The sequence below is a fragment of the Brachycentrus maculatus genome, unplaced genomic scaffold (assembly GCF_059751285.1).
Source record: "Brachycentrus maculatus isolate JH-2025_06_01 unplaced genomic scaffold, ASM5975128v1 h1tg000183l, whole genome shotgun sequence".
Lineage (NCBI taxonomy): Eukaryota > Metazoa > Arthropoda > Insecta > Trichoptera > Brachycentridae > Brachycentrus > Brachycentrus maculatus.
Genome location: NW_028280934.1, coordinates 630,506 through 656,804, shown reverse-complemented (window position 1 = coordinate 656,804; position 26,299 = coordinate 630,506). Strand labels below are relative to the sequence as shown.

The following is a 26,299-nucleotide window of genomic DNA, read 5'->3' as shown; positions in this document are numbered from 1 at the left end:
CCTTGCATTATTGATGCTGTATTCATTTTTCACTCAGTTACGAGTATTATATGGATAAGACAAAGTAAAATACTTACATTTTTGGTTGATATTTAGAGGCAATGCAACAAAGTATTTCCATTTATATTACATTTATTTTAATAAATATTAAGTTACCAATCATTTGTTATTATGTAAAATTTACACAAATATAAAAAAATAAACATACCCATTTATCGTTTTTCTTTACTAGATAAAACCCAAAATATATATTTTCAAGTTTTTCGTACAGCTGCCGGCAGAAACTCTAACAATTTATATATTTAAAAAATAAAAGTACAAAAATGTCATTTTATTTATGGTGATTTAATAAAAATTTATGAAATCAAAATAAATTTAAAAAAAAACAACATTGCGATTACTTGAGAAACATACATACAATCATGAGCGGTAATCGACCCGACTTTCTGAAAGAACATATTAAAACTGTTAAAAATATGACATTCATTTAACAATGCATGTCTACTTAGTACTATGCGCAGAGAGGTATATGGAAGCGGTTAGTTGAAAATTTAATGTAATTTTAAAAAGTTTTATAAAAAAAAAACTATTGGCAATACTTAGTCATTTTAATTTATTAATTTAAGTATTTTTTTTTATAATTTATATTTGAAGCACTAACTTTGTGATTTTCCATTTTATAATTAAAATGTAACTTTGTTTTAAAATAACTTTAAATATTTTATTATAACTTATTTTTAATGTCTACCGGTTTCGAAGCTAACCGCTTTTTTATCAAGAGTGATTTATATAATTAAATATAATAGTATTAATCAGTCTTGAAAAAGAAGCGGTTAGCGTTGAAATCGGTAGGCATTATAATTAAGTTATAATAAAATATTTATAGTATTTTTTAAAACAAAGTAATATGTTAATTATATGAAATCACGAAGGCAAGGTGGCGAGTCCTTTGTTTCAGGTAATAGTCTAAGGTAAAGTTAAATAAGAATATTTTTGACCCGGATTTTTAAAACTTAGAATCGAACCCTTCATCTTGGTTGCCAAACGTAAACCAAAACACTCCCTTGATATAAATAAGTTTTTTTGCATTATTTTTTGACATCTCAAAATAGATGAAGAAGAATATGGAAAACTGGGCATTAACGGGGCTTACAACCGTCATAGACTGGTTTAAGTGATCACTTAAACCAGCATATGACGGTCGTTATGCCCGTAAATGCCCAAACTTCAATTTTATTTTTTATCTTTGTTGAAATGTCAAAAAAAATTATCAAAAAAATATTATGAAATTTTTAAAATCACACTGAAAATTTTGTAAATATTTTATTTATAATTTATAACTATATTTTACTTATTATATAGTAAAATTACCAATTGACTATATAATATTTATAATATATTTTTTTTTTGTTTTTTTTTCATTTTATAATTCAATATAACTTTGTTTTAAAATTATGTATAATAAGACATTGAATTATATATAATAAGTAAATAATTAAAAGTCACTTTAATATTATATACAATATTTCAATCATAATAAGTTTTTTGGTTTGTTTATTGCACGTTTGGATATATAAGTAGAGCAGAATTTAAATAGTATCCACAAAGTGAAGAGACCATTTTTTGAGTTGTGGATGCTTCTTGTTTAACGCCGACAGTTTCATAATATCCATTTACGCATAATTTTGTCGGTGGGGTGAGGGGGATGGATAATAAATAGCTGCAGAAAGTAATTTTACAATTTCACCCGCTTCTCGCTTACCTATACACGGCATTCTGTTTATCATACAATACATTATAGGAACTGCGCCATTTGCCAATTAATTCCATCAAAAGTTACCGAACGTATTTGTTTTCCGCTAATTTTCCAACATATCGTCGCTTATTAATTCCTGATATAAAGAATATTCATTACATGGTTATGTTGTGAAGCTACTGAATATTTCAAAGTTAAAGCTATTAAAATGTTATGTCTAGACCTTGGAATGAATGTTTCTTATCATTTATGAATAATTATATTATATACCTACTAGCTGTACCCTGCCATGTGTTGCTGTGGTGCATTCTGATAAAATGAAAAATATATAGAATAAAAACAAAACATTTCTTATATGTTTGAAGTAGTAAAATTATTAAAAATAATAATCAATCGAAAACATTGAAAATTTTAAGTATCAGCAGGTGTCAAGAAGTATGTTGTCCGCTATGAGCAGCATTTGGTATTGCGTAATGATGCTTAAAAAATGCGAACAATATTTATGCTGTGTACTGACATTTTTTGGTTGGACTGCATTTTATATGGGTAATAAAACAAAAATGTAAAATAAATCCCCACTTTCATTTTATGTGACTTGTGAAAAGGTTTTGTTTTTACTAACATCATCAAACTGGTCATGATGTCGATCACGACAAACGCGGTCACTGGTCAAATAAAATGAAAGCAAAAAAACTCTTGTCAAAAAAGTTCTTGTTTTATTGTATATAATGCAATCCCACCAGGAAATCACTGCAGGTACATATGTATCATCAATTTAGTTTTGCGTGTGTTGCTGTTAATTCTAAGAGTTGGAGGGGCCATTGGAGTCAAAAGCTTTTCGAAAACAGCCACCATTTTTCTTCAAGTCTTCAAAAGTAACTAAATTTTGTTATACATTTTTATTTACAATAGAGTTTAAAACGCATTGCGTTAATTCACTTGCGCCTAAAGCTTTCGCAATCCATTTTCAAAAGTTCGTCATTTATCGCACATACTTAACCAATCATTAATTCAATATACAAAAGCTTAATACGCTCTTTATAACACTTTTCGAACCAATAAAAAATTAATGCCTTATGTATTGTGAAATAAAATCTAATAGCCGGCTAATTTGCCGAAAATTTGTGTCGGTAAGAAAATTGCCAGGTTTGAAAACAACCTTTACGAATAATAAATCATATTTAAATGGGACTTTTCAAAAATTAGTTTGATTAAATGTTTACGTGTTTTTTTCTGTCCAAACCAAATTTAATATAAGTATTTACAAATATATGTATATATATAAATATGTATAAATGTATATATATATATATATATATATATATATATATATATATATATATATATATATATATATATATATATATATATATATATATAAATATATATATATATATATATATATATATATATATATATATATATATATATATATATATATATATATATATATATATATATATATATATATATATATATATATATATATATATATATATATATATATATATATATATATATATATATATATATATATATATATATATATATATATATATATATATATATATATATATATATATATACATATATATATATAAATATATATATATATATAAATATATATATATATATATATATATATATATATATATATATATATATATATATATATATATATATACATAAATTAATCGGAGACCATTGTACGTAGCCATAAGTGAAGATGACAAGATAATTGTTGATACCGATTTGCAAAATTACTATAAATAAAAGTTGAAAACAACTTTTGAGTTTTATTTGGTAAAATTTTATTTAGTTAAAGGTGCCGAAGTGTCAAAGTAAAACAATAAAATAAATAAAAACAATTCTCCTGAATAAGATAATAGTAATAACTGAAAATACATTTAAAATTAATTAATTTATTGTACAAATTTATTGTTACTGTATATTTTGTACTAAAAACAGAATTGAAGAGAACAGTAGAAAAGTGTTCTGAAATTTTACTTAATTGTATAAAAGTATAATAATTATTAAAATTAAAATAATTAGTTTAAAGTCGTATTTTCTCATTAATAAGTTTTATTCTTGATTCACAAAACCAGGTAGCTCCCGATCAGTCGTTGAACCTCAATTCGTGTTAAATTAGAAACGGGACATTAATTTCTAACGGAAATATTTTCTAAAGTGAAGAAAGCCCTTAAAACAGCCACCCCTTTTCTATCTAGGGGAGTTCTGAACGAATCGCATTCTTTAGGGTGGGTTGGATCATGCGTAAGGACAATAAAATTGAATTACAATTATTTGTTGCCACTCCATCACCCTAATATTGATTGAATCTAAACAATAGACCTTGTACCAATAAACTGTTTCAAAATTATCAAAATACTCAAATTTCTCGTCGTGTTATTTCAATCAGAAGTTGATGCGTTCAAAGTCAGAATCGACTCATTGAATAAATTTATAATTATAATAACGAATTATTTCTTGGAAAATTAATTGAAATTTCTTTTTTTGTCAGTGGCTTTATCGTACCGACCTACATATTTATAAAATCTAATAAATTATATTTGGGAAGAATGAATATGACTTAAGCTGACCCCAACCTAAACTTCATACCAAGGAATTTTTTTTTTATTCATTTCATTTACTTTCTTATTTATAAAAAAAAAGTATTTTATTTATTGTTTCGGCATTAACTTTGCGGTAAGACATGTTACAATGATTAAAGAAAACATTGTCTATTATTATATAGACCTGAATGATGGAAGTTTAACTTCTGAAACATGTAGTCTATAATAAAACTCAAGTGGTAAAAAACGAAGTGTTTTCTTTAATCATTGTAAAAAAAATGTAAATTGAACTCCCTCTCTAAGCACACGTATCTACTTTATTAGAGAGGTAGAAACGTTGTGTTTTCAATATTTTGTATATTTACCAACTATTTTATATTTGAATATGTATTTTCTAAAAAAAAAAAAAAAATGTCAATAAGAAATTAAAAAAGAAATTATATTAACAAATCATTAAAATCCAGAAATCTTGTCATACTTATCTGAGGGTATGTATTACTAGTTACACCTAGATGTATAAAATATGAGGAAGCTAAGAGTGTGTCAGGATTGACAGCGGTTTTTTCTCACCCCTGAAGTAATTTTTTAGCGAGTAACATTAAAAGTTAAAAAAATATTCTCTTATTAACAACATATAAGATTCTAGATTACGGGTGTGTCATATGAGATGAAGAATCGATTGTTTTTTACAAGAAACAATGGAAATCTAAACATTCCAGGGCTTACTACAAGCTATTTTTCTTGCTTTAGTGATCACTTACGTTATGTTTACGGTACTGCCTATTATTGACCATAAATATTACATTTTATTTTGAAAGATGTATCATATAAATGTGCTGTTGTTGGATTAGTTTCGTAGGTTAACTGTCATATTGAGAAATTCAGAATTTTGGCTTACGATTATCAAGATGCCAAAAAAATATAAATTTTTCTTCTCATAATCCTTGGTGCCCTAACACCCAATGGTGTATAGGGCACTGCATCGTATTAACGCAATGATCAACGACGCAGCATCATCTGTGAGGTAAATAGTCCAGTGTCTTATAAAATAAATGGTGGAAAAAAATTCTCGATTTTAATTATCCCTATGTTAAAACTCTTAAATCTGAAAAAAGTTATTGTCAAAGGCCGTTTTTGTATTTTCACATATTTATTAATACAATTTAACCTACCGGTTTCAACAAGAACCTTGTTGAAACCGTCATAAGGGTTTATATTAATTCAAAAATATTAAAAACATTATAAAACTCTATAATTTGTGTGTGTACTCCACTTTACGTATGCGTGCGCAGCTTTATATTGTTTTGTTGGGTGATTCCATTAGTTGTTATTTAGGGGATTGCTATGCAATGAATAGTAAAAATAACATTTAGGATTTTGAGGGTGTGGAAGTTTTTTGGTGAGAGTTTTATAATGTTTTTTTTATGTTTTTGAATTAATATAAACTCTGATGATGACCAGGTTCTTGTTGAAACCGGTAGGTTAAATTGTATTAATAAAAAAGTGGTTATAACAAAGTTATTTCATTTTATTCAGTTTACAAAATGTGCCACAAAGTATCTGCGGAAAACATTCAAGAAATACATTAACATTGAGGAAACTTTTCATGTTGATATATCATTTCCTAGGCACACAAATACGTATACGTTGATGCGAGGGTCGTAATGGTTGGATAAATAAATCGTATCTGGATACCCTTTGGCGTTCAGTAAAACAAGTGTTCATTCTTAACACTTGAGAGGCTGGTTTAAAAAGATTTACGGTAGATAAAACATAACATAATAAATTTACGTATGCATCAAAAAGCTTTGAATAAATTTACAAACATACGAAAGTTGATTCCTTATAAAAGTTTCTCGAGCATAAAGCTTATTCAAATATTTTTCAGAAATATGTTCGACAAATTGTATATTATTTTCCCAAGCGCCGTTGGTCTTTCTGAATCTTTCTCTGACGTACACAAAGAGATGGAGAAATCTCTTTGACAGCCACTGTAAAAATAACGGAGAGTCGGAGAACCGCAAACAATAATCCACGTCTGTTTTGTTCCCGCGAAATGAGATTTCCATTGTTGTTCGATAAAGTGTTTTATATAACCTGCGAAACGTTAGACATTTGAATGTTTACCTTCGGGCTGGCTCTTCACTTTGTCACAAATAATGTTCTTTTTATGTCGATACAATCACACTACTCATACATTTTCGGTATCTACGAAAGCGTTTCTCAAACTGGGGGTAATCGAAAAGCTATCTGCCACATTTCGAGTGTGTCCAAATACTTATCTCCAATTATAGGAGGTATTTTAAGGTGAAAAATAACTTCTTTAAATGGAGATAATCCAAATTTGTGAACAAGTATGTGGACACTCTCAAAATATTGTGCATAAATTAACTGGTCAAATTGTAAGCTAAAAATACTAAAATGAAAATGATGAGAATGGCGTGTCTCCTGTATGCGATTTCAATCCAGGATTCGAATCTCACATACAATTGATAGAATTTCTGTTCGATAAAAAGCTTGTTTCATCTCACAATAGATGTCTCCAGTAAAGTTCTAGTGAATCAAGTACAAAGTTTCGAATTGGATCATACATATAGAAACTTTAAGAATTTGAGTAGTGTGGTTGTCAATCATGGGTAGAATTGGTGAATGTTACACGTGTGTAAAGTTTAAAACTTGGCATGATCAAGTATTTCAAATACTTGAAAGTGATCAAATAGGTAAACATTTTGTTCAAAAAACATTATTTTAAGTCCTTACATGTATTATATGTAGGTACAACTATGAACATGCGTTGTTTTCAAATTTTATTTTTATTTTCTGTAAATCAAAAAAAATATATATCATTAAAAAAATATTATGGAATTGTTTCTGCATCTGCATCATTTTTTGATGCAGTTTTTATCAATAATTTCACATACTAATTAATTGCTTTTAGAGCTGTCATAATGTAAGGATGTTCATATTTATCGACATTACATACAACAATAACATGTTCTTAAACGGTTAAATTTGATGAAATCGAGCAACAACCTTAAATACCTCAATTACGCCAGCTTCCATTCGTATAAAAGCGAAAGCGGAAAACCTTAGAGACAAAACAATCATGTCGGATAACGAAAGGGCGGCAAAAGGGGATAAAAGTGAAGTCCCGTTTGAACTGTGCTAGTCTGGAATTTGGAAGTTTACCATCCACAATGACGAGGAGCTCCACAAGCTGCCCTCCAGCGTGACCATCGCTCAGGAAGGCGTCCTACCCAACACCTTGGCCATTCTCCAGCCCATGGGATCAAGAGAAAGGCGTTTTAATTTGTCGGCTCATCTTTTCCCCGCTCCAGACTCGACGGCCCGAGACCGATTGACGACGTTTTAATCCATTTATTTTTTGTATATCATTATCATCATCCTATTGTTATTATTATTATCCATGTCTTTACCATATAAGCGCCCTTAAGGTAGTATTTTACGAAAACGGCGCTATACAAATAATCCAAATTATTATTATTATTAATGTCTTCATATGCATATTTACGAAACAGTCAAGCGCCGTGGATGGGAGATGAAGTCTAGGTCAAGATAAATTTAAATATTTATTTTCAGCAGGTCTGGGTGTCGCGATATATATTTTATAATCTGCTACCTTACCCTTTCAAGCCTCTGAAGTAAATGCCAGAAATAACCTTTCCCTATTAATAAAAAAATACATTTATAACTTGTTTATTTTTATAAGAAAATAAATACATTTTAACATGTTGTGTTTCTGTATATCGTAGTTTGAGAATCAATGTAGTCGAGATTTGTTGGTAAGTAAGCAGTAAAGTTTTGTTAAAATAAATTTATAATATATATAAATAAATATATATATATATATATATATATATATATATATATATATATATATATATATATATATATATATATATATATATATATATATATATATATATATATATATTATATATATATATATATATATATACATGTATATATATATATATATATATATATATATATATATATATATATAATATATATATATATATATATATATATATATATATATATATATATGTATATATATAAATATATATATATATATATATATATATATATATATATATATATATATATATATATATATATATATATATATATATATATATATATATATATATATATATATATATATATATATATATATATGATGAATTTCTTTAACATCGTAAATGTACATTGACTGGCTTATTACTTAGAATCAATATTTTCTAACTAACCTAAGATAGACTTGTAATTTAAGGTTTTTACTAAGGGAGTAATAAATCAATATTAAAGTGAAAAACCCAATACATGTATTTAATTTTGATTCGCCTGGGAATCAAACCCGGGATCTACTGAGTAGATTAACGTGGTCACCATTACTTTAGGAGGTATGAAATTTTGACGAGAAAATCTTTGAAAGGGAGCGAAAACCCCCACTTATTACTAAGTATGAAAAATAACTTTTAATTACTTTCTTTTTCTGATTGGGCTGCATAAATTAATTAGTTTTTGATTAAAACTCTGCGATTCCTTAGTCGCTTTGTCGGTTTGTTTAGGACATTTTGTTCATTTTTAAAACGATTTTCTTTCGCGAGGTTTCTGGTATGTAACATTCCTTCTTTATGGTATGATAATATCAACAGAAAAAGATTCTAAACACGTCTTTAATAAACGGAACGAATTTTTTTTATAAAAATGGCTCGCAGATTTTATATTGGCTGTAAGAGGTAGAGCGATTTGCTCCATACAAATATAATAATATCTCCTTTCATTGCATACTAAAATAAGTTGTTTTTATAACAGAGGAGCACAGTTTATTTTTAAGAGCAATATTGCACTACTAATTGTCGATTTAAATAACTATCGAAATTGTTTTATAAATTAACACGACTGGTTTTGAGAACATGTTTAAAATTCAAACATTTTAAAAGTGGAAAAAGTGGTGAAAAATAATATGCACCTTTATCACCTGTTTATAAAAACATCTGTAGTTCTCAAAACTAGTAATTTTAATTCACAATATTTAGAATGTGTCTAAATATTTGTTCACAAACTCTAGATTAGTTCCACTTATGACATATTTTTACTATAACCTATATATAATTTATAAATATGAATTTGTGATAAAAATTTTGGAAACAACAAAAATACTTTCAATAAGCTGGTTGAAAAATAAATTGAAAATGATTCAGATGAGTGTTGTCTCCTAGTATGTTTTTAAATGTATTTGTTTTGTTTTCATATTTTGTTGGCATGCAATTTTCCTTCAAAGCATAGGGACAAAATAAATTTATACTTAAAAGTTGATAAAGGGAGAATTTTCGATTTTCATAAATATTTTCCACTTAAATGAAATGAACAAAAAAATAAGTGGCACATACCATATATCATTGACGTATTTCGAAAATATAAACGGGTAATTTATAAAATTACTTAAAAACCTGGTAGGAAAATTCAATAAAATGTAAAGCCCTTAAAAATGGTAATATTGTCGTCACCAGTAAATTAACCGCTTGGTTCATAGTTATATTTTTATGAACATGACATCTGTCTTATATTTAGCGAATGAAAACAAATCCCGAATGAAAATACGCTAATAATACTTATAATATTGGGACTGATTGTACATTTTGTAAATGGTTTTAGCGTTTATCCACAGATGTCTCTAATAATTTAAACAGATTCCAATGAAACAAGCCGCAAACAATAATGCTATTCCACCTTCATCTTTTCATCAATAGATGGCAGTCGTTGCGCATATTCCAAACCATTGTTTATATTTTTTATATTAGATGTTAGAGATTATTGTATATTTTTATTTATATGAAGATTACTGAACTTCGCATTAATACAATATTCACAAATATTGAAAATTAAATAAGTAAGATATTTATCATGCATTTTACAAGTAAAGTACTGGGCATCGAATAAACTTTTGCTCATATATGATTGAATTTAATGATTACTTATTTGTATTTTACCGGATGGAAGTAATGTTAAAGATATCGAGACGGTACACGGTGCGTTATATTGGCAATCTAGCGGAACTTTATTATTTTTTTCGATGGCTTATATTTTGAAAAAATATTTTATTCCAATAGAAAACAAACCATTTTACAAAACTGTTTAATTATTTTTAAATTAAGTCATTCCGAAAAATACATAATCGTATCGGAAACCCGAGCTTCAGCGCGCCGTTGGGGGTGAGCGGTTTTAAACGAATGCGCATCAGTCGCTTGAGTCATCATATTATAAATTTGTGTTATGTATGTGTAATATTTGTTTATATTTTTATAGTATTAATTTATCAAGGTATACTGTACGTGTTTTTATTTGAGTAAATATTATTTCATTAGCCTGCAAAGTCTTGTTGAACTTATAGCTCGTAAATATAAATTATAATTGGTTTATTCCAATTATAACTAGGCTTTTAGTATGCCATACCCTAAAATACCGTACTATGACAGTATTTTTATAAAAGCTTAACTTATATTCTTATTAGCATATATAATAACTTTTTGCTTAACTTGCCATACCCATACATTTTTTTCTCAATTTCAGAATGACTACGTAAATTTCTCGTCAGGCTATTTTTGACATATGGGTCGTAGATTCGAAACGCGTGAGAGTTGAAGCCATAATTGCATATATTTTGAAGCAATTTAATATGTTTTCAGTGTTATTTAAGATTTTGACTAGTTTTAAAACAAAAATCAGAAGTGTTTGTCAAAAAATTGGGCAAAAGTGGAGTAAATCGGGTAGATCTCGAAAACAATTCTTGAGTTCAAATTCTTTATAGATTATTCAAGGAAATCTTATGTTTTCTAATATTTTTACTCAAGTTCTATCAAGTACTTTGAAAAGTAGCTCAATTTGTAAGCCTTGTAGGCCTTGAAAGGTTTTTGAATCGTGTGCATCGAAGGTCAAAAAACGAAAAATACAAAATCATGTTAAATTAACAACCCAACAAGAGTTGTCCTTGGCCACAGTAATCAAACTGAGAAAAACTGGAAAAAGAGATTCTGCCACCTTCATCAGAGAGTTATCTTCTGCCTTCCTAACAATAAAAAAATATTTCAATAAAAAATAAGCCGAATTATCTGCGGATTAAGCACTACCTATAAAATAATCTAAAAACCATCAGTATGATATCATAAGGCAACAAATGATAGATATAAATAGGAAACAATATCCACCTTACTAAGCGAAAGAATCTGTGAAATTCTCCAGCAATCACCATCAACGAAATTTCAGCTGAAATTCCGCTTTAGTCACTTAACGATCATACTGGGGCGCGATTATCCAAGGTTCAAGAAGAAGTGCTTGAAACTCTTTGTTACTCGAAAAACATTAGTTAAAATAAAATTCTAAAGTGGGTCTGTCATGGTGCCGACAAAATAGGTACCGACAAAATTTTCAGAAGACCATCATACAGACAAAAAATTGTTTAGTATTACTATGATGTCAATACAAATATGAATACTTATAGTGGAACTGTTAAACACAACAAAAATTATATTTGGCAAAATCATGCACCATTGTCGACTAGATATTGGCACCCCATTTAATTGGTTTTTATTAAAGGAACGGTGAACAAAATGACTACAGAAGTTGATGAAAGAAAAAAAATTGGATGAAATTACGACACTTTCTCCAACAAAAATACTTGTGAATGAAATAAAAATGCACGTGAAGCTTACGATGAATTTTGTATGATAGACGGTAAAGTATCCGATGCCATGTGATCATGTTTATCTATTCAAACAGAACTTAAAATATGAGTTTAATGAATCAGAAGAATATTTAAATAATGGTGATTCTGAATAAAACATAACTTGAATATTCTCCATTTTCAAATAATTCCTGGCCTCATATACGAATATATACCTTTCTTTTACAAACATTGGTGATGACGTTTTATGCATATATGCATCTACAACAAATATTTAAATAATATTAATATCTGCCAAAACATTTAAGTGTAATACAAACACATTTAACTGTGACCTCTTTTCATAAAGCATGAAAGTTGTTTTAATACCCATTTTATCATATCTTTCTAGAAATACTATAAGATAAATACAAAATGTTCACTCAATCATGTATTTTATAAGTGATAGTATCCAAAAACCTACTAAAACCGGTATATTTTAAGCGTAATAATAAAGTACCCCTAGATTGCCAAAATAACGCACTGTGCGGTAGTTAAACCGCTTACTTATCCATATAATCAATGCTGTGGGCTAGTTCTATGTATAATGAGTACAGTATGTAAGGCTAAAAAAAATAGTATGTGTAAAATAAAAAAAAATAATTAAGCCGCCCTATAGGGATTTTTTACAAAAATGGTTGTATTTAATTTGACCGTTATTTTAACTATGATTATCAATTTTTTAAGCGTGTGAAATGTAGTATTTCCTAAGTATATTTAAATACGTTCAAAATTCTAAAGAAAAAATCTAAAAGTTTCCAAATATTAATTCCTGATAATGAATTACTTTTTATTTTAATTAAATTAAACACTTGAATAATCCACTGAATTGAGTTTTATTTTGATATTACGACTAGTTTCGAAAACGACAATTGTTTTCATCTTCTGGTACAAATTAAAACAATTAATTTGTACCAGAAGATGAAAACAATTGTCGTTTTCGAATATAGTCGTAATATCAAAATAAAACTCAATTCAGTGGATTATTCAAGTGTTTAATTTAATTGAAATAATTATGTCGTTCCACAAAGTTAATGCCAAATCAATAAATAATATGAATTGCTTTATTTCATCATTGTAAGATTCAATAATTGTGTTTGTAATGATGTAGAATAATGACTCTACCTTCAAATATTTGTTATTATTTTATTATTTATGTCCAATTCGTGGGTGACTATATTGAGATTTTTTTAATATTGAATATAAAAACAGAAAATAAAAACACATGTCTTAGGTAGGTATATGAATATATTTATTTTTCACACAATTATAATACAGTATTGTGGCTTCATTCATAAAATGATATATAACTGCACTAATAAGTAAAAACCCTTCAATCAATATTTTCGTCTCTACCAAATGCACATTTTAATATAAAATTGCAGTAAAAATCACATTCTTATTCTTATATACAATAGGACGGTATCTTGTAAAACCAAGACGATTCATATACTAGCCTTTTGGGCCAATTTATACGGTAAATTCAGTCAAATAAAAATAAAAGTAGATCAATTTCAATACCAGATCAAATCACACGGCCACGTAGCCAAATTTAATCTACAGATGTCTCCGAGCTTTGTACTAACAGCTACTAAAACTAAAGAATACCAATATTAGTTAGTAGAAACAACTAACTGAGTATTAAGAAGAAACTATCAATCTAAAAACAACTTAATAATATAGATGAAATGCGGATTATTTAATGTAAAAACAAAGCAATGGAAAATGAACGTGAGAGAAGTCTAAGGACTATTACAAGTACAGCGTGCCAAATCTGAAGCCTCTTCTAGTTGATACGACGTTATTGATGATTTTATTGGCTGTTGAGCCAAATGTGTGCCCAGAATCACCGAAAATACTTATGAACGGCTTGAACGTAACCGGCTTGGGTGTAGTGTACTCTTGGCGTTGGGGCTCAGCAATATTTGAGTAACTGTTAGCTACCGGGTAGGGATTCACCAACACAATCTTGTTCTGCTCATTTTGTTGAGGGTAGTAAGCGGCGACGTTCGACTGCCAAGGGTAGTTGTTGGAATTACTACTCTCCGAGTAGGCTTTGTAGTTGAAAGCATTATAGGAAGACGTGTCCACGGCATCCGGTGCACTTTCAGGAATGGAGTTGATAGGTCCTTGGTCGTAGCTAGCTTCTTCAATCGTGTTTCCGTATCCGTCAGCTGAAAATAAAATAAAAATAAATTAATCACTACCGGAATTTATGGAACGGGTGTATGATATCGTATATTTGAAAAGATTGATGAAGATATTGAAAGGAGAGTGAATACTGGAAACATAATAAATGAAGTACTGAAACCAGTCAAAGCGAATAATATCCTAACTTCAAATGCTAAACTGACAATACACAACGGAGTCCTGGTTTTAAAATTAATGTTTGACTAAAGGAGGATTAAAGTAGACAAAATGCAGTATTAATTCGATCTCTTAGATGAATGTGCCAAAATTGAGGTGTGCTATCACACCTATAGAGGTGAATGAAGAAGTTCGTTGAAAGAGTGAAAAAAAAACGGTAAAACAAATTTATGAATCGAATGAAGTTGGATATAAAAACAGAAGATAACGAGGAAAACTTGGCACGATGAAGTGTTTGAAATACTTGAAAGTAGTCAGGTCAGCAATGTATGCATGAATGTAGAATATGAAAAGTAGAATTTTGTTTGCAAAGACAGTGACATAGCATTCTATTCTCTCTGCCTACCGTTTTGGTTAGATAGTTTTCGCCCCCCGTAGCGATTAATCACGTCGCATCAAACCAAATAATACATAAATTATACAAGATTAAAGAACCTACGAGGCTGGTGATCGAGCAATTTTAGCAATAAAATAATCTAGACAGTTAATTACAACCGTTTTACTGATTTGATTTGCTAATTGGACGGCACGGCTGTAAATATCCTACCTTACACCTGTTCGTCGGAAACTGATACGGGCTATAAAGAATGAACCAGGCGACCGATAAATAATGGCAATAATGTGTTTTTTTATTTTATTTGGAAATTTAACAGAACAGTTACATTAAGTTATACAAGTCAGATGGTGATATGATCAGCTGGAGTGTCCCTTATAGACAAAAGTCGTCTATGGCTCTAAATGCTGGACGATGCATAACGCCTACTCTAGACAACTAGAAACTACTGCAATGCGAATGCTCAGATGGTCAGCTAGAGTGTCTTTTAGGGATCAATAAAGAATTCACGCATTCGGTAGAGGTAGAGGTTAGGTAGAGGAAAGACAATTGAGATGATATGGGCACATAGGACGTTTAGAACCTGATCATATTGTAATTAAGGCAATTGCATGGATCCTCCTCGAAAGACATCTAGAGGACGACCAAAAATTCATGGGTGCGTCAGGAAGATAACACGATTTGAAGGCATGGCCTAGGTGACGTTGGCCATGATAGAAGGCCTACAACCTGAAGACGAGGACAGCTGACCCTAACAGTCAAAATAATTCTACATTTGTAAAAATTCCTGGAAGAGATCAACGTTTAAGTCGAATACAAAGTTTAAGTCGAAGACAAAATCGAGAGACAAACCATGATATCAATGTCGGCTTAGAATGTTTAATGATGTCGAGTTAAACATATCAATATTCCCATACCAACCAATTTTGATGAATGATAATCAAAGGAACTTTGTTTTGAGTTTGTTCTACTCGTGGGAAGCTCTAAGGTGTCACTTGCCCTAGTAATTTAACTGGGAACTATTAAACTGCACTGAATTGACTTATTGAACTGACTTCAAGCAATTACAGTGAGTTGAGCATTTAATAAAATAAGACCACATCTGCTTAAAGTCGAATTGGAATTGTCGGAATGTCAGCTTACCACAGAGTCCGCTGTACTTCTGCGAGTCGCTGAGCCCGAAATGGCTGCAGGCCGGCTGTCCTTTCTCGTAAGGCTTGATTCCGATCACGTTTCCTCCCGGCCCGTAGTTGCAAACGTAGAGCTTGGTGTATCCTCTGGATGGGTCGTAGTAGAATGAGAATCCACAGCCGACATGGGAAGACTCACCCCAGACGAGCTGCAAAAAAAAAACAAAATTCTATAAAATATTGATCATACAATTTATATTAATATGAAATGTGTTATTTATTTTTCAGAATTTACCTTAAAGTAAGATATAATAAATTTTTTAATTAAACACTTGTTTTTTTTTAAAATTAAGTATTTTATTGTAACGACTAGTTTCGGAAGCTACAAGGTTTTCTGATACTATTCATAAAAATATAATACTCAAGTGGTATAGTAAAACATCTCATGTTTTCAATTGTCTCCTAGTATGTAAAATAATTCGGGAAGAATCTTTCAATTTTTTGGATTTTATGAAGGTTTCTGCCAAATAAAAAGCTTACTAAACTTAACCACATACTTATGCATGCAAACTCGCATGTGAAAGAAAGCGTCAATTGAAGGACAAATTTTCCCAACGAAATTTGAGAAGAATGGTGTGTGTTATACGTGTATAAAGTGATCACTTAAACCAAGCACATGACAGGTATTTTATCCTTTAAATACTCAAACTCCCATATTTTTCTTTATCTTTGTTGAGATTTCAATATTTTAAAATATTTTATTTTATACGATTGTGTACAAAATATAAATTTATGAATCCTACGCAGAAACACTTACGTCAATAACGAGAATCAATAATGTAACATGAGTTGTTAATCTCTTACTTTAGACAAACCTCGTATATTTATAAATAATCATCAGACGATATGATTTTTTGGTTGTTTTTATATTTTATCGTTTTCTTATTTAAATTTAGTAAAAATCGAGAATATTTACTAGAAAAACTGGTTAAACAATATCATTCTCCAGATCATCTTAATTTATATTCTATTTTTTGTAATTGTAAAAACGATAAATTCGTATTTTACAGAAACTAAAAATAGCGAGGAAATTAGTAAAGTAGGAATGATAAAAAAAAACAGGCGACAAGTTATTTTTAAGACTAAAAGTTTGTTTAGTTTTAAAAGACCCAGGAAAACTTGACATTATCTAGTATTTCAAATACTTAAAAGTTGTCAGGAAGGAGTCGGAATAATCGGCGGGTATGTATGAGGAGATACATGGATGAAATAAATGGAGAATATTGTTTGCAAAGACAGATTAGAGTGGCGTTCTATTATCTGTCTCTGTGATGGTTGGTTAGTAACTAAAAGTTGTCCCACCGTATACGCAGATCTGATACAGAAACATCTAGGCTTCCTGACAGATCTTCTCTTGCAAAGCATTTTTTTATTGTTTCTATTTATGAACTAAGTTGCAAAATTTATAGAAAATATGAAATAAAATTACATCCCGATTTTATTGTGAATTTACATTAAAAGCTTCTGTCTAAATCTAGATAAATAAAAAATCTAAATAAATACAAGTTTGTAAAACCACCACCAAATTTTCTAGAAGTGCTCCGGTGTAGGCAGTGAAAGGGATTAGTAGTTAGTATTAGTTCAGATAGAGCGTTTGTGCACTTCACGGAATTACACAGAATTTTACCGTCCGGCACGCCAGTTAGCATATAAAAGAACCAAGAAGTTTTTTATTGAGCAGAAACTTTAATATTTGTATGTGAGGTCCGAATTCTGGATTATAATCACATAATGAGAAACCCCAGAAAATATTATTTTCATTTTATTTTGTCTTATAATTTGACCAGATAATTTATTAACAACATTTTGAGTGTGTAGAAATACTTGTTCACAAATCTGGATTATCTCCAATTACAGGAGTTAATTATCATTTTATTTTTTGACATCTCAACATAGATGAAGAAGAATATAATAATTCTTCATAATAATTATTCTTCTTCATCTAGATTTTTCACTAGTGAAACACTTATAATTGTATGTGAGGTCCGAATCCTGGATTATTTGATCCCCGTAAATACATGGACTTCCATGTTCTACTTTATTTGTGTTGATATATTAAAAAATAATATGATAAATAACTCCTATCCGATAATTCAGATTTGTGAAGGACAGACTCAAAATAATATGTAAGTAACGTAATGGATGCTTGTTCTTACCTGGGAGTAATGTCCCGTTCCGTGGCTGTAGCCAGTCGGTTTGTATCCATATGCCCTCACTTCATCGAACCAGGCTTGGATTTGTTTATTGAAATCGGGTTTGGCGTCGTTAGGGCCGGATGGCCTGCGAGTTGTCCACGTTGCGGCTATATTTTGTCCTACGGGGAACCGTCCAACATCCCTCTGCGTGGCTTGGTCGTGCGCGGTGAGGCAGTTGTCTGCCCATCTCTGCGCTCTGGAGGCAAGCTCATCATCCCATTTCTAAAAGGAAACAAAATCATTCAATGCTGTGTCAATATGAAACAATATATTTTTTTACGAAAGAAGATGGAAGTCTGCATTAAGCTGGCTTAAGTGAACAATTTATACGCTTGTGTAACGTTCACCCAGGCCATTATTGAACTTCCATGTTTAATTATTTTTTGGGATTGGCGTATAGTTCTTTTCTAATGTGGATAGTAATTCATGAAATTCGGAAGTATGGCTGATTGTGCTCAACACAGATGAAGAAAAAAAGAGAAGTCTGGGTATCCACATGACCTATCACAGGCTGGTTTCGTGATCACTTTACACATGTGCAATATTCACCATTCTAACTCCTTCATGTATCATAAATCTCATAACACTTTTATTTGAGTTCACTAGAGCCATCTTTGTTGGATTAGGAAAGCTTTTATATAGAAAACACGCTTTTATTTGATGTATGCAAGATTCCTATCGCATTATTTTTATGCTAGGAAATGCTTGAAAACACGATTTAAATTTTTTATGCAGCTTATAATTTGACCAGTTATTTATCATGTTAAAATTGATGTTTTATTATTTTTTATTGTAAAATTTAAACATAGGACTGACTGGTTGTTTAATTTTTATTTATTTTCATATTTTAAAATATTCCTTCATTTACAATTAAAATCAAACATTTTAACTATAATTAAGCATGTACCTATGTCGTTAATTAAAAAAAGATTCATATTTTATTTTATGGGGTGAAGTTAGTGTTAATTTTAGAGTTGCAATAAAGCTCATATTTAACAACAGCACCATAAAATTAATTGAAGAGTCCAAAATATGCACCGCACGCGTTTGTTTTACACATTACTTTTTAAATGATGTAATAAAAATGTTTTAATATCTGAATTTCAAGGAGATTCAAAAATACGTTTTTTTTTACGTTCTGAAATAAAAAAAATAATAAGTTTTTTCAATGATTTTCAAGGTGTTATCAGACACCTCTAATCTCGAAAAAATAAAAAGTTTATTATGTTTTTTTAATGACTACTTTTATGAAATTCATTAAAAAATTACATCATAGAAGTATCATAAAATACAGTTGTTGTCTTAATTCTTAGCTCATTCTAGGTCTATAAATTAATTAAATGGATTTTTTCTGGTAAATGTATTAAATGAATGTGCAAAATTATATACTTTTGTAAAGCAAATGAAAGTAATTTTTTTGTTTAAGAAATATATGAAGCATTAAAAGTCGGGGTGTAAAAATCATTAAATCATTAGATTCTTTGGTTGAATTATTCGATTTTAAAAAAAAAACAATGATTAATTTAAATACATATACAACGTGTGGTAACTCACTGTTCATGTATAGCATCCGACGTGTACATCAACAACGCACGCATGCGCGTCACTACCGCCTAAGAAGTTTCACTTCAAATTTTGTTTTGTTTCATTTAATTTTTTAACACTTCGAAAAGGATCAGTCTTTTTTTTACTCTGATCATATCTATTAACCTACTGTAATATAATTACTGTAAACGTCAAATAAACCCTCGATTACGGGATATTCGTAAAATTTACGACGGACATTCAACCTATGGGGAGCACCGAGGCGACATATGTATCGAATTAAGTGATGACAAGAACGTAGGTCAGTTTTTTACTGATATTTTATATTCATATTTTATATAAAGCTCACAAAAAACATGTAATATGTTCTTATTTTTTAATGTTATAGTAAACATTTTTAGTAAAATGTTAGTTTTTCTTATCGTCGAACATTGATTATATTCCCGTATCAAGGTACATTGAAACAAGTCCCATGGTATAGGCTTTAATAATCATTTTAAGTGGGATTTTATCGACATGAACATGCTACATATGTATACAACATCGTGATAAAAATTTCCATTCACTGATAACTTGAAGATCTAGGCAATTTAACAGTTTCCAAGATAACAAAATTTGGATAAACGCTGAATTAATATTCTTCTATATAATATAATATAAAATCTACATAACTCGTTTCCTTGTTAGAAAGCTAGGAGACCGATGACACGTGTGAGAAGGAATATTATAACTTCAATACCATTTGAAGCCTTTAATTTACTGAAACATTCACCGGCGAATCTTTAAACATATGTGTAATAATTATCGGAACATCATACTTTGTTGCCAAGGTGTTATTCATGATCTTGAATATGGTAATGAGGTTTTAATATATGTTTTTCTTCAATGAACTTGGTCCTACTGTATTATAAAATACGGTTTAAAAACACAGCTTAACCCTTAAATGGTAAAATTTTCCAAACATAATATTATTCAAACAAACTATTTGCTTTTTATAAATCGATTTGTTAATCACCTTGTCGTAATATAAATGTATTTTTATTAAAAAAAATACAAATTGAATACCACTATTCACTAAAATATATCTTGACAAGTATTTCGATGCATTTTACATCATAATCTGTTAAAATTATAATGATTCTGAATGTATCGAAACACGTGTAAAAAAACATTTAAGTAAGTATTGGTATGTACTAAGTTATATTTTAATTCAATATGAACAATTCGCCATTTCGATGGATTATTACTTTAAAGAAGTTACAGTTAAAAAAATAAGGACTTGTTAATTTTTTTTGTATACCTGGTTAAATATCCTCGGGAAGGCTCTTTGACTACATATTCACGCGAAAAATCTTTTTGAAGCATGAACCTTTTTAAAATCAAAACGTAAAAACGGTTTTTTTAATATCGCGACTACAGCGACCCTCTTCGAATCCAAATTTTACAGAAACTTACTCCAGCCAAGAAAAAAAAAATAAGCAAAATCTAGAGTAGATTGGATATGTAGTTCCTGATATAAGCGGTATCGAACATATGAACCAACCAGATTTTATATGTGGAAATATCATGTAAACCAATATAAGATTTGAGACCGCTCATCCAACTGAGGGTTATTCAAAGAGTAATTTATCTAATGTTCCTCTGCCTAGCAACAATATATATTTTGAACTTGACATTTTATTTTTCCGCAAAACCCGGCCATTAGTATTTAAATTTATGTATTGAGAACTATCTTAGAGGAACTTTGTGCAGTATTTTACGAGGAAACGAGTTTAAAAGAGATTTATTTATAGAATAAAATATAACAATTAAGTTCTCCATTACTACAAAAGAATGACATTAATGGTTGGATCACAATTAGTGGTCTTTGGGAACACACTTGCTTAACCGGATTTGATTTTTTTTCTGGACATATAAAAATCAAGATACTAATTTTAGATTTTAATAACCATAGGAAAATAATGTATATATATAAATATATATATATATATATATATATATATATATATATATATATATATATATATATATATATATATATATATATATATATATATATATATATATATATATATATATATATATATATATATATATATATATATACATATATATATATACATATATATATATATATATATATATATATATATATATATATATATATATATATATATATATATATATATATATATATATATATATATATATATATATATATATATATATATAAATCTTACATTCTGTAACCACCAAATATTAGGTCGATAACCCTTCCAATAAAATATTATCAATAAACATAATGTAACACACAATTAGTTGATAATATTACTAATAAATTGTGCGTTATTATATGAGTTGAAATATCTTGTGCGTTTTAATCTGAGTTGTATAAAGACTTGAATACATCATATGAAAAATATTAGCTACAAGTAACAATTCACAATGTATCTTTACTCGAGTATTTATTACAGCCCGTACAATATGTAAGTTACGACTTAAGTACCTATTTAAAGTCTCGGTTAGTATCGCGCGTCGTTCATAAATCAGTTGGATCCTTTGCCAAGTTAAACGTCCGAGTTCTCATTAAGCGCAATAAATTAAGTACGGAAAGAGGCGTACCATCTCCATCATATTGGCTGCAGGCGGCTGACTCGACACTTGGCCCAGGGCGACAGACTGTCTGAGGTGGTTGTGGGAATCCACGATCGCCTGCTGATCTTGCTGCGACAATCCTCCCGATTCTGAGAACGAAATAATAAATTACACTCGTATCAAGTTTTAAATCAAACACAGATTTTGAATCTACATGCTGGTATTATTCATTCATTTGGCATTAACTTTTGCGGAATATTTCATTATAAAAGGACAGGGCGACATAATGTCTGAGGAGGTTGTGGGAATCCACTATCGCCTGCTGATCTTGCTGCGACAATCCTCCCGATTCTGAGAACGAAATAATAAATTACCCTCGTATCTTAAATTACTCGTAAATTACTGACTATTTAATTTTTGTAAAAATCTAATGTGACAAATACTTCGATGCATACGAAAATTTCTTTTTTACAATACCACAATTTTTTTTTAATCTAACGAGCACAAGTTTTGATGCATTCCGCAAAATTTTCAACCACCATTAAATGATGCGGAACATCAAAACACGTGTCACATTTGATTTCATGATAAAATGGTATTTACAGAGTAAAATTTAAATAAAAAATGGATATATTTGTATTACCACAAAGCGAGTATAAAATAGTTAGTATTTTCACTTGCCGATAACAATATCTCTAGTTCTCTGACGTTTTTTTTTCACGATTTAATCTTCATAATATTCGTTGAGTACTAAATAACTGAGAATTTAACACGTATCAATCAATCACTCATAAAACACGATGATGTATATCTACTCTGATCTATCAAATATTTCCTTTAATGGTTTCACGTTTTTAATTTGGTAACGTTTCTCATTAATCAATGATCTCTTCGCATTGTCATGATAGGTTATTAATACTGCCCTATTTTATATGGAATTGATATATACACTATCTCAGTTTCTTTTAAAATATTAACACAGCATTAAATCAGTACTAATTTACAACGCATATTTTATATAATATAACTTACACTTAAATCAGTTAAAAAGAGTATTGGTAAAGAGCGTAAGTTAAAAAGAGTATTGAGGATGGTTCTATATGTATATATTAAAAACGTAATTTATTTTTAATATACAAAACGCTACTTTATGAATTGATATTATTGATTCATTTGTCAATTACTATTTGTTAATCTACTTCGTATATTATGAAAAATGTAATTTAAAATGTTCAATTAAATGTTGAACCGGTACCTACGTAGAGAAAACAATTACGGAAAAATACAAACCTATTAATGGTTTTAAATGATATTGATTGACTACTTCCATGTGATCATTAAAACTGTAATGATCTGTGAATTATTTTATGATCAATGCGTTATAGTTTATTCATTAATTACATTTAATGTTATTTTCTTCAATATGTGAGGCGGCTACGAAAAATTAACCCATTATAAGACCTTACAAACCTTATTCGAATTAAATAGCACATTGTTTCTCACATACATTGTCATTTTTTGCAAACCTATTTGCATATTAACATACATAAAACCGTTGCATTGTGTCAAATTTGATATCGTGTTGGATCAAAATAAAAGTATATATAAGCCTTGATTTTTTTAATTAATACAGTCATTTTGAAAGATCAAATTAACACTGTAAATACAAAATATTTTAGTAGTACTAAAATTTTGATACTTGCCAAAAATGCTTTGTAAAAAATAATTATAATAATTTATAAAAAGTGCTTAAAAAGGTTAAAACCATCCTTTTCTAAAACAATTGTAAACCAAATAATGAAATCTTTTCCGATTGATTGAAATATATTAAACATGTATTTAAAAAAATTACAATATTTATATCATTATGTCACTAATACACTCGTAACTCCGTTCTGCAGTGTTTTGAAGGTCAACCCACTTTTCTCTCATTTTTTCACTAATTTTATGCCAGAGTTCCAAATTTATTTACTTTAATCAAAGTAATTTCTTTCGTATAATGTTTATTCTATGTTTTTTTTTAAATCGTTTTGAATTTATGAGAGATAAAATGCCTGATGCGAACCGTATCGAAATGTATAAATTATTGTATGCTGAAACGACCTGATTATGTTATATTTTGCATATACAAATGTTATAGAATCTTTTACATAATATGTAAATAATTTTATGTTTTAACATAAAGTGTATTTTAATCATTTTGTTGCCCAAATGCTATAAATAACTTTTGAGGAAAACTTCCATACCAAAAAAAAATAAAAAAAATCATTATAATAGTTCAATTTCTATACTTCCCAATGCACAATAAAGATAGACATCAAATATTATTCTAAGGCTATGAATATTTCCAGCGAATTTCTTAAATCAGAGTTTTTATCCTTATATTTTACGTATAGTTTTTGATCTACTGCTGTTGTATGGTGTTTGGTCTACATAAATTTTTGTTAGATTTTTACTTTACAACAAAGGATCTATTGCAACTGATTAAAAAAATATTTACTTATTCGTGTTTCAATGTGCATAGAAACAAATTATATCGGTTAGACAAATATTAAATATTCAATGTAAATATGCAAAAAGTAAATAAAATACAGTTTAATCAGGTTTAATGCTTGTGACCATCTGTTTAACAACACCAAAAATTGATTAAGAGATAATATTAAAAATAAATTATTTTAAAATATACGGTTTAATAAATTATTCACCATTTTCTCGAATGATGCTATAATTAGTTTTTTTTGGAAAGTTTTTTTTTATTCTAAAATTATATTGTCTTTTTCTACCTACCTGAGAATAGTTTTATTGAAAATAATTAATTAAAGCATATGTAAAATATTTTAAAATTAAAAATATACTTTATCTAAAGAGTTATTATGGGATTTGCAATAGTATAAAGAAAACGTTAATAGATATCTGTAACAGAGGTTTCGTCTTCCAGTTGCATTATCAAACTAATAATTACGATGCCTTCGTAAACTGAAACAGCTGTCACAAAAATAAATATATTAAAAATACTGATAAATCATTATTCGTATTCATATTATGGAATTTTTTCAAGGTACATATGGTAAACGAAATCAAATATTTGAACACATCAATTTTACAACTTACAAAATTACTGTGTTTTAAGTTTTGAAATTGAATTGTTTTGAAATTGAATTTCGAAAATACCACTAAAGTGTTAAATATTTATCAGGTGAAATTTAAATTCAAAATGAATAGGTTCATATTACCACAAAGTGACTGCCTAACGAATAAATGAAAAGATTATTTCATAATTACTATATAAATTCAAACAAAGTATACTGAAAAATAATGTACTCATTGTGAGAAAACACAATTTAATCTGTACTTGTATATATATATTTTTAAAAATTTTATGGAAAAATTCACGATTTTTAGTTGAATTCGTTTGTTAAAAACAAATTATCCTGAATATTTATCGACTGTATTTTGAGATATTTATTCACTTACTTAGCATTTGTTTTCCTGCCGAGCATCCATAAGCAATCGCTACGAACGTACAAAACACAATAAACCTCACAGAATGCATTTTGCTCCGATCTGAATGAATAACTGAAAAGTATGTTTCACTGGGAAATTGATCCGATTTATATTATATCGACGAATTCAGTCTATATCGTCCTTGTATATGAATATTCACTACACAGAATTAACAACTGGGGATGCGCGTATTTTCTCCGAACTGGGATACTTTGATACCACTTCCTCGGCTCACTGTTCGTATGCCTAAGAAAAGGTTCTGTACAACTATCCGCTCGGTCGAACCGCCAGATCTTTAATGCCTCCTACGAGATGCGGACGCCTAATATATACGCGCAGCCAGGTGTACCAGCTTCTCTAGTTGCCATGGCAACGCGTCTACTGACCAGTTTTCATAGAAATGCTTACGCGATGTGAGGACTTTGTTGAATGAAAATTCTCACCTATTGAGAATTCGCGTCAATTATCTAATTTCCTAACTAACTAACTA

General features: G+C 28.9%; 1 protein-coding gene across 1 annotated transcript; it reads right to left on the bottom strand.

Annotated features, from left to right (window-relative positions):
• Positions 1–13,309: 13,309 nt before the first annotated feature.
• LOC148307958 (salivary antigen-5) lies at positions 13,310–26,109 on the bottom strand. Its single transcript, XM_088262549.1, has 5 exons — positions 25,780–26,109; positions 22,333–22,454; positions 18,127–18,387; positions 15,924–16,119; positions 13,310–14,253 (listed from the first exon to the last, which is right to left on the bottom strand). Exons 1-5 carry the CDS (start codon positions 25,856–25,858, stop codon positions 13,832–13,834), a joined length of 1,080 nt encoding a protein of 359 aa, XP_088118675.1. The 5' UTR covers positions 25,859–26,109; the 3' UTR covers positions 13,310–13,831.
• Between the last annotated feature and the right edge of the window lie 190 nt (positions 26,110–26,299).

Excerpts from the sequence above, each read along its gene's own strand:
- LOC148307958 (XM_088262549.1), bottom strand. The coding sequence starts at position 25,858 with ATGCATTCTGTGAGGTTTATTGTGTTTTGTACGTTCGTAGCGATTGCT. Across the intron at positions 22,455-25,779 it reads GGCAGGAAAACAAATGCTAA|AATCGGGAGGATTGTCGCAG; the intron begins GTAAGTGAATAA and ends TTTCGTTCTCAG. Across the intron at positions 14,254-15,923 it reads GAAGTACAGCGGACTCTGTG|CTGACGGATACGGAAACACG; the intron begins GTAAGCTGACAT and ends TTTTATTTTCAG.